Source organism: Melanotaenia boesemani, chromosome 17 (assembly GCF_017639745.1).
Source record: "Melanotaenia boesemani isolate fMelBoe1 chromosome 17, fMelBoe1.pri, whole genome shotgun sequence".
NCBI lineage: Eukaryota > Metazoa > Chordata > Actinopteri > Atheriniformes > Melanotaeniidae > Melanotaenia > Melanotaenia boesemani.
Window position 1 is genome coordinate 31433005 of NC_055698.1, and position 10223 is coordinate 31443227.

At 39.0% G+C, this 10223-nt stretch overlaps 1 protein-coding gene across 1 annotated transcript in view; it reads right to left on the reverse strand.

Moving 5' to 3' along the window:
- Positions 1-9711, reverse strand: part of pkhd1l1.1 (PKHD1 like 1, tandem duplicate 1) — a 57221-nt gene extending 47510 nt beyond the window's left edge. Inside the window, exons 1-15 of the mRNA XM_042012417.1 lie at positions 9680-9711; positions 9405-9511; positions 9231-9308; positions 7518-7662; positions 7334-7442; positions 7189-7246; positions 7013-7106; positions 5682-5735; positions 5385-5458; positions 5269-5311; positions 5125-5195; positions 4920-5030; positions 2547-2639; positions 231-493; positions 52-143 (exon numbers count right to left, since the gene is read on the reverse strand). Coding sequence (XP_041868351.1) covers positions 52-143; positions 231-493; positions 2547-2639; positions 4920-5030; positions 5125-5195; positions 5269-5311; positions 5385-5458; positions 5682-5735; positions 7013-7106; positions 7189-7246; positions 7334-7442; positions 7518-7662; positions 9231-9308; positions 9405-9459 — 1340 coding nt within the window. The 5' untranslated portion in view covers positions 9460-9511; positions 9680-9711. The remainder of the gene's footprint in view (positions 1-51; positions 144-230; positions 494-2546; positions 2640-4919; positions 5031-5124; positions 5196-5268; positions 5312-5384; positions 5459-5681; positions 5736-7012; positions 7107-7188; positions 7247-7333; positions 7443-7517; positions 7663-9230; positions 9309-9404; positions 9512-9679) is intronic.
- Positions 9712-10223: the final 512 nt, after the last annotated feature.

Sequence of the window (10223 nt, forward strand, 5' to 3'; positions counted from 1 at the left end):
CAGAACCTTTTACTGACTGCAGTTTGCTGTGATGATTGCAGCCAGGCTTACGGTTTTCCTTTCTCCAGAGCCAACACTTTAGTTTTCTGTGACTCCAGACGTGAGTACTCATACACGTAATATGGCTGGAACGCAACTTTAACCTGAAGTGAAGGAAAAAAGAAAATAAAAAAAGCAGGAAGGAAAAACTTCTCTTGAAATGAATGCATTAAATTCAGGAATAAGCTCACCTTATCTTCCGGTCGGGACGAGTTGCTGAGGTAGAGTTCACATCTGTCGTCGCAGTGCAGGTACATGGTGAAGTTGCCGCTGGCCGGAGGCACAAAGAAGCCCGTGGATCGTGTGCTGAAGAAATTAAACTCATCAGCAAATACCTGTGGCAGGGAGTCGATCCACTGGCTCCAGTAGCCAGCTGTTTTGTTGTAACGCCAGATGTCAGTCAAGGGACCAGGGCGGCTGTTGTTCCACACCTCCATCTTCAAGCCTCTCCCACCTACAAAGATGAGCAGCAAAACATCTAAATGTGAGGCTGAAAATGGAATAAATGATCAGGTGATAGAACACTTAGAAAAACAAGGCAGTAAATGTACCACTGCTAACCAGATGATTAATGACAAATTACTATTAGCCAGATTTTATCAGCAGCTAACAGATAAAAATGTAGCGTGTAGATCAAAATGAATATAAAGCATGTAAGGTAAATCTTTACACTGCAGGAAATGGATCAAAATTGCTGTTATTAAACACTCCCCCAACATTTTCTCTCACCATACGGTGGCTCAGTTAGGCTTTAGATAACAATGTTCTTGTATTTTCCAGACCTGCAGAATCTGCCAAACATTTTCTTGCAATGTGAACTGAGAATTTTGGATAAAATGACTGGAGAGGTTGTGAAGAAACACTATAGCTTAATTTAGTTTATTCATATTACATTAATCTATAACTAAAGTCATCTCAGGAACCTGAACTGTGAAAGTAAACAAGCTGAATTGAAGTTGATTTTTAAAACACCCCAGTTAGATACAAGTTTGATCTGAATCAATCCACTTTATTAAATTGAATGTAGTTAAATTCATAATCCAGTCTTGTAATGTCCACATTGGACCACAGCTATAAAAGCTGCAGCTTTCGCATCATAGCGACCTAACCATGTTTGTTAGCTGCATCTCTAACTACACATGTTCCAGCCTGAAGCTGCACCATTTGTGGTTAAGGTTGAGAAAAGGAATAACACGTGAAAATCTTTTGCAACCCATTACAAATTGCATCCCCATAATGAAACGAGTATTTTCTCTGCAGCCACCAGGTCTGTTTGAAGACTTTTGGAGTCATAGTAAAGGGAACACTGTGATTTATTAAATGGTAAATGGTCTGTACTTATATAGCGCTTTTATCCAAAGCACTTTGTACGTCACATTCACACACACATTCACACACTGATGGCGGAAGCTGCCATGCAAGGTGCTCAACCACACCCATCAGGAGCAATTAGGGGTTCAGTGTCTTGCTCAGGGACACCTCGACATGAGCTCTCTGGGCCGGGATCCAACCGGCAACCCTACAGGACGACCACTCTACCACTGAGCCATGCCTGCCCAGCCATGTGTAACCAGCAGAATTTGTATTACTGGTGAAGAATAAATGAAGATGGCACATTGCACAAATGAAAAAAAATTGGACTTGCCTAAAAAAATACATAAAAGTTCTCAACCTATCAGATCTTAATATGTGGAGATTATCTCTGCAAAGATAAAGGATCATTTTTACCTCAAGTTTTAAAAGATTAAACCAGTTATTTTTTCCCCCCATAAATCCGACTGACTGTTGCTTTTTGTAACTTCGATCTCATTTACAAGCATCCAAAGCTAAACGTGGAACATGGATGTCATCGTGTATGTAAACAGATGCTGCATGTTGGTGCCCTGATGGATTAAAACTTCAACCAGTTATCATTTTATCATTTTATTCTAATTGATAAGAAATATGCAGTAAAAATTAATTAATTAAATTATCAAAAAGCCAAGAACATCAATGCGAACTGAAATAAAAACTGCTAAAACATGGGAACAGCAATAATCTAAGACATGTTTTATAAAGAACATGTGGAATTATTCCCATTTTCTTTGTTCTAACGGCAGAAATCAGTGCTAACACTGCTTGTTTGACTTCTGCAAACCTTTAGGTAACTGATGAAATGATTGACGCCTCTGGAAGTAACTAAATGTTTATTTTTGGTCCTTTTGTTTGGCAGCATGATGTGGATGTCAGCTCTGGAGGAACTGGTTTGGGTGATTTGGAGCATTTGCTTTGAGACAGGTAACAGATTATCTGTTACAGCAGACATCTCATCAAAGCCCAGGGACAGCAGATGAACTGTGACACAAACAAACTCTTTGCTGATCAGTACAGATACTTCAAATTCCTTCTGCCTCCATTTGCTGCTCAGATAATGACATAAATGGAGGGTTAGGAAGGATTAAGACAAAAAAAACTGGTTGCATCGAGTAACAGACAACAGAGAAGAGAAGGAGACGGCTTGTTCTCACCCGGGTACATCGTCATGTTGTTGTTCATCTGGTATTTAGCAGTAATGCATGTTATTCTGTCATCGGCTACGCTCTGGACTTCACACGGCAGACCTGAGAGATAAATATAAAAATAATAGATTATAAATAACATTCAGACCATTGATGTTTGTTCTGGTAACATCCTCTTTTTATTTTAACTGGATGTAAAATTATATGATCTGCTGCTTGTGCAAAGGTTTAAAAATGTGTCTCGTGTATTTTCTGGTTTTAATATCTAAAATCTTTTGATGTTAGCTGGAGGAATCGAAGAATCCAACTACCGTGTACAGCAGCTGTAGAAACTGTTGTAGCATATCAGACGTGTTTGCTGGGTGAAACTGTTTTTTCTGGTCCACCTCATGTCTCATGCTCTCCCTACAGAGTATTTGTGTTTTGTGTGGAAACAACCCGCTCCAGTCCATGGAATTAGCTCTGTGCCTCCCTTTCATACCTTGTGGTTTTCTTCTAGTTGTTGTGTTTAATAAAACTCCAGCCTGCTGTGTTCTGCACTTGCGTTGTCCTCAAACTTTACATCATATCGTAGATTTAAGCTCAGATATCAGAAGTCAGATGGCAAATTAAATTAAGACTTTTAGCACCGTTTCTACATTTTGGTCCAGTTTTTGTTAAGTAAAGAACAACAGTGTGTTAAAATGTCCCAAAGGAGGTTCCTGATGAGGATCTGATGATCATTTTATTATCTCTTGACATGTGAAACCTTTAAATTAATTAAACGAGGCTCTGCTTTCTGTTTCTTATGACCAGAATAAAAAGATGCAGGTAGGAAAAAGGGCACTAAAGTTGGAAGTAGAAAACATTTGTCTGTGATTCTCTCTCAGGAGAGTTAAAAGTGCAGATTCCTCAGAACCAAACGATGAATGAATGAATGAAACTTTATTGTCATTGCACAGGTGCAACGACATTTTTTTCCAGTCAAACCCGTCCAAGAGTGGACAACAACAACATGTAAACAAACAGGATCGGGCAGACTGAGGCAGCATCGGGCAGTTTCCACAGATGGAAAAAGATAGCATGAGGAAGAGAATGGGATGAGGGGGGAAAAGGCATCTCTACACTGGGCCTAAAGGGCCCAATGTGGAGATACAAAAAACACAAAAGAGCACATATTCAGACCGTCACAACATAAGAAAATCAAGTGTTACATTTGTTGAGGCTTCGCAGAACCCGAGATCTCAAACTCACAACCGACTTTTATTTCTCTTTAAGCTTCTTAGGTTGGATGTTAAAAAACTTCCCAGCAAGATGCAGATGGTGGAAATAATAATGCAAATAAAAGTGAAACTTCTTAGGGACGCGATGCAGAGCTCCTGGCAATCGTTCCTACTTCATATTTAAGCCTTTCAAGTTTTCTTTTAGCATCTGGTTTCAACCTTTTGGCTTCCAATAACAAATATTCTTATTAAATATGTTTTTAATCTCCGTTTTGAGCCTGAGAATTAACTGGAAAGTTTTCAGTAACTTTCTTGGTAAAATGTTTGGGAAAAACTTTAAAACAAGTAACAACTTTTCCTTCTCGGACTTTGGGGGAACAGATGATTCTTCATTTATGTTTTATTCATTTTATTTTATTTGTTTATTTAGTTGGGGCAGTGCAGGCTAATGAACATCGGTACAGCCAGTAAATTCAAGCATTTGCTGCCTGATTTAAAGGGTGTTGGAAAGATATTCATTGTGAGCAGCAACATCTGCCTTTTCCAATCTCCTTGCTATGATTTAGTTTACATGATGTCTAACTTGTCAGAACCTAAAAGAAAATCTTGTTTTTGTTTGAATTTAATGAAGGATTTTTGTTCTAACACCTTGACCTTTTTGGGTTATTTGAGCTTCTTATTCTTTGTGCAGCATCATTTGAAAATGCGCGCTGAGCTGGACACGAAGTAGAAGAACTGGTGTTTTCTTCTGCTTTTAAACCCCATAAATACATAAGATCACAGAGAGGAAAGTCAGTGTTAAACTTCCTGAAACAATACTTTTATATGCTGCATAGAAGAGCAGCTTCAACGTGAAAATTCCTTCATTATCAAATACATGTAACCAAAAGTCAACAGCATGTTAAATGAGTCCTGAAATCTTTTGAAACAACATGCTGGATCATTGTTGTCATGGTCTGTACGTCTCTAAAGCCTCTGGAGGATTATTTTCTGTCTTGTGTGACAAGTCTACACTTTTCCTTTGTTTAAAGTATGCAGGCGTTGTGTTGGGCTTAACAGGATTATCACCATTGCATGTTAAGGCTCCAACAATGCGTAGCCTTGTTTTGTGGAGATGCATCCAACTCGATTTAGGTCATTTTGAACACAATGTACTGTGCTGTGAGTAATGAATAGTTACCTCCAACCAGAACACGCGCCGGTTGGTCGGTTTGGTCGAAGAAGCGGCCGTGGACGGTCAGCAGAGTTCCGCCCATGATGCTGCCGTTTGATGGAGAGACTCCCGTCACCTCTGAGCAGGAGACACAACAGACATTTTACCGTGAGAAGAACAGACGCAGCAGAGAATGCGTGCTGGAAAAGTGCCACATGTCTGTCTCCTGCACCTGCAAACGTCTGGAACATGGAGAGCTTTCCCAGCGATGAAACCCAGAACAGATTCTTATCTGGTAAACTCCTGAAGAAAACCACATCATTGATCACGGTGTTGGCAAAACGGCAGCTGATGAGAAGTTGTTCTAACATCTTACCTTCCAAAATCAGCGTCCAGAATGTAGCTCAGGTTGTGATGGCCTGTTGGAGTAAAACTTGCTTACTAAAGGACAGTTGTTTGTTTTCTATAAGAACAGCTGGAATTCATTCATACCGACATACGTCCCCGTCATCTTGCAGCTCATGTATCCCCACTGAGAAGTTTCAGACTCCAGCTGCAGGTTATACCTTTAACATTTAAGAAAAAAGAGATAACTATATAATTATTATCTATATTTATATAGTTATAAAATATAATTCTTTGCACAAGCCTTATGTAACATTCCTCTGTTTATGTTAAATTCTGTTTAATTTGGTACATTTAGTTGTGATTCCAGAAAGAGAATTACTTTGGGTGAAGTTCTGTCGTGTTTGTCTTAAACAGACGATAAAATGTGATTCAGTTACTCACAAAGTATCTGACTCCGGTTTCAGCAGGTCACAGGGCATTCCTCCCATGTAAGATCTGAAAAGTGGTGGAAAGTTGAAATAAAGTCAAAATCTAAGTTGAAATATCAGAATTTGATTTTGACCAAATAGAAATTTTATCTGGGTTTTTGTACAATTTTTACAACAACAGCAAAAATCCTATTTCATGTGTTTAATTCAGTTAATGTCATTATTAATAAAAGAATATTGCCAGTGTAAATATTTTGGCCAGAATAATTTTGTAGTAAAATCCTGACAGAAAAGTTTAGCTCTTTCAGCTCAGTAACAGTGTGGTACTAAACATCAGAGCCTACAGTTTCTGAAAAGCATCTTTTATGGGACAGGTTACAGTTTGCTAGCATTAGCCACACAATGAGTGAGCTGCTGGCTGCATCACAGACAGGAAAATGATTACACCTTATCTCTTTATGTTTTTGGGTCACTTTTGTCAGTTTCAAAGCTCCATGTAGGACCTTACATTTATCAAATGTGTGTTTATGTAAAGAAAAGGTGAGCTGTGCACACGCCTGCGGCCCAGAGTGCAGAACTCTCAGTAAAACTTGATGCTTTGTTCCCCATCAATGACGACTGGTACCAAAGCTGATAAATATTAACTAACTGGTTTAATAAATGCCTTTTATACACGTTCCCATTGTTCTAAAAAACCAGATGTTGACTTATTTTTGCCGTAGACAGAAATATTTCCTCATATCTGGATCTGTAAAATCAAACATTTTCCTACAATGAGTTTAAACCCTGACCTTTCTTTAATTTTATTTATTTTTATCTCATCTATTTTATATTTATTTACTATTATTTATGCATTTATTTGATACAATTTATTACTCATTTTTATCTATCAATTGTTATTAATTTATTTATTTGTATTTTATTTTAATCCAGTCTTTTTCTTTTTGTTATTCTTTTCCTTATATTTCACTGCATTTATTTTGTGTTTATATAAATGTGAAATTTCAGAAATACAGGCTTTACTGCTTTACTTTTCTGTCACCCAAACATTGAGAACTTTAATTAAATGGGTTGTGAATAAACACAGTAATCTACTGGAACTGTTAAGTTAAGCATGTTCAGTTAACATAAATTTAATTTAAATCAGTCCAATTTAAAACGATTCAGTGCAGCTTAATTAACAACCCAGGCTACAGTTTTATAATCAAGACAGGACTGGTACTACTAAGGTTTTTTTTAGTACGTTAACGAAGTTTTCATGACTTTGTTTCTTTGCTGAGGCAAATTTCCATCAGGAGCGTAAATCTGAAGTTTGATCACAATAATTTTATTTCACCGTCATACCTCAGAAAACGGACGTTGAGGCCGTTTGAGCTCACATCCGTGTTGCTTCCGTACACGTCAGAGTAAATCCGTCCTCGCAGCGTCACCAGTGTGCCTGCAGAGGTTTTAAAAGGCGGGTTAAACGTGAAAATTTAAACAGAACTCAGTCACATCCCTGCACGCTGTGCCAGCTGTACCTGGAGGGCCACTGACCGGACTCAGGGAGAAGATGGTAGGTGTGCGATACCACACGGACTGAGGAGAATCACAGGAAACTTTCAACAAGAAGAAATCAGAAAATCCAAAACTTGACTGATGAGCTGGATGACTTGTGGAACTTACATAGAAGCTACAGTAGTAGGGTTTATAAGACCCGCCGCATATGTTGCTGTCAGGAATGGGGACACCATCTATGCTGACATGGACCACATACTGGTCATACGGCATCGCTCTGTGGTGGACAAAATCATTGTTTTACATGTTGATTTTACTAATGAGGTTTTAAAAGCCAGAAGTTTTAGCGTACCTGGTGTAACACATAATTTGGTTTCCATGCGTCGAGTCTCTCTCCACATCGCAGGGGATCGACAAGGTGTCCGACACCAACGTCACGCGGTTTCCAAACATGTCGTCTTTGGGGTTCAGTTGAAACTGTTGCTCCTGAGCAAAACCTAACAAAAGAAAAGCCACAATGATCACTAAAGTAAAACCCTCCTCTGGTTTAGATTTGTCCATGTTTGAGTCAACCATCAGAGACACATGAGCCACATCTGATGCTGGATCAGGACTTTCAGCACCACTGGAGCTACACTCACATTTCTGTGTCTGCTGCCTCATCCTAAAGAAAATTTCATTTACATATAAAAACAGAACATAAGCAATGCAAAATGCTCTAACAAAGTCAGAGACTACTTTTCTCTCTAGTAATGGCACAATTCGAACGTGGCGTTCCACAGGGTTCTATTCTAGGACCTCTTCTATTCCATATCTACATGTTAGCATCAGCTCAGATTTATGCAAAGCAACATAAAATAGTACTTTAGTTATGTGGATGTGGAAACTAATAAACTAGTACAGAATATCTTTCAGTTAAACAAAGACCAACATGCTGTATTTAGAGCAGTTAAAAGAGGTAAAAACAGTAAAAAATCTGCTCAACTCAGAGTGATTTGAAAAAACAAACAAAAAAAAAACAACAACAACAAAAAACAGCGCTCTGACAAAACATGCTACCTTGTCAGAACCTCAAACCAGTGCATTTTATGCTTTTCGGGCATGTCTGGTCTCCAGAATTCAAACTCAGCATGGAGGAAGTTACCTTCAGTTTTCATGTGTTTTCTTAACAAAGACACAATGAAAAGTGAGGTAAAAGTTTCAAAGACAAGTCTTTAATTCTGATCAGCATGACGACAGCCAGAAGAAAGCACGCAGCAGTTCTACGGCGGCCAAATGGCATGCTGCTTTTTATATGACACACTATGAACATGACAGAAGACAGGAGTCTGGATGAACTACGACTTATCAGGCCTCTGTCTCTGAGTGGCGCCACCACCGCAAGCCTTGCCACCATAACACTCTAAGGACAGGGTCCAGACACAGAGGAGCCGGACATCATATTCCTAATGAGTCCATCATCTTAAATAAGTGAATAAATAAAAATATAAATTCCATTTTACACACAACATTTACACACAACTCATCATCCACGCTATTAGGTCAGAGGAGAATGGGCAGACTGGTTGGAGATGATGGAAAGACAGCAGGAAGTCCTATCAGCACTGGTTCCTACCAAGATCTGCAGAACATCATCTCTGAACACACAACACGTCCAGCCTTGAAGCAGATGGACTACAGCAGCAGAAGACACACCGGGTGTCTCCTGCCAGCTAAGAACAGGAAACTGAGGCTACAATTCACACACACTCACCAACACTGGACAATAGAAGATGGAAACATTGTGAACCTAATAAAGTGGCCGGTGAGTGGTGATTTTTACCTAACCAGCGTGCACCGGTGCAGAGCAGCACCTGACGTTAGCACCACTTTTTAAATGTGTGTTTTTATAACACAGTACAGTGAATAAGCCTAATTTTTTATTTATTTTATTTGATGTTTTTTTTAATAACTCGTGTATAGTAGCTATGTCTTGTTGTTGATTCATTTATTTTAACATATTTCATGTTAATGCACTTTAAAATTCCCATTTATTAAAGATTTTCCTGCCTCCAGGTTCTCCTACCCTGTCCGATGATGGTGAGTCTTGTTGCTCCGTTAGAGCTTCCTATGTGTGGGGAAACAGAATTAATCTTCTGTGCTCCTAAAACAAACAAAAAAAAAACATATTTAAACAACAAAATCCATTTTAAATCAGACAGGCAGCTGCTGATGAGAACAGTTTCTTCTTGTTTCTCACCGCAGCAGCACCAGAGAGCAACGAGCAGAGCCGCCGGCCTCATCACGGACTCCATCCCGGAAAATCCCCGATTCCACTGCTGCCTCCTCACCTGCTGCTCGCGAGCTCTGGGATAAGGTGGGAAGGTTGGAAAGTTTCTTTTTAAACACTTAAAAACAATTTAAACTTGTTTATGCTGCATGTGGCGTTTTTAAATAAGATGTTATCTTACAGAGTGACCATTTATGTAATAATACGTTTGTAATTAAATGTGAATTTAAAATGGCAACACACACCTGCTGAGTGATGGAAAGAAACTCTTCTTCAACCTCCTCCCACACAGAGGAGCTGTCTGCATCCAGAAAGGTGCTCCGGCTCTTTATAAACCTGCTGGGTTCCGCCTCTCACCTGGATCTGCTGGGAGGGACTGAGACCAGCCCATCAGAGCTTCTCCAGGGAGGGAAGGATCAGACAGGGCCGTAAATCCAGCTTCATGGGGGGAATTTGATTCTGATGGAAAAAATAAATTTCCATCTCTTTTAAATTCCTTTTCAAAGAATGACGTAACATTTGGCTAAATCTTAGAAAACAAAAACGACGAACTTCGTATTAATGTAATTTAATGTGTAGCTAAGTTTTTATACACAAGAACAGAATACAGAAATGTCCCCACAACTTTGTTCACTTAAAATTAGTCGGTGGATCCACAGCTCAAAGTTTATTGGACGCCATAAATCTCCCAGTGATCAGGAAACTGAACCAGTGTTACTCCTCCTGCATGTCTCTTTGTATTACTACCTCAACCTAAAAATCTACGTCTGTTGATTTTATTTTATGTAT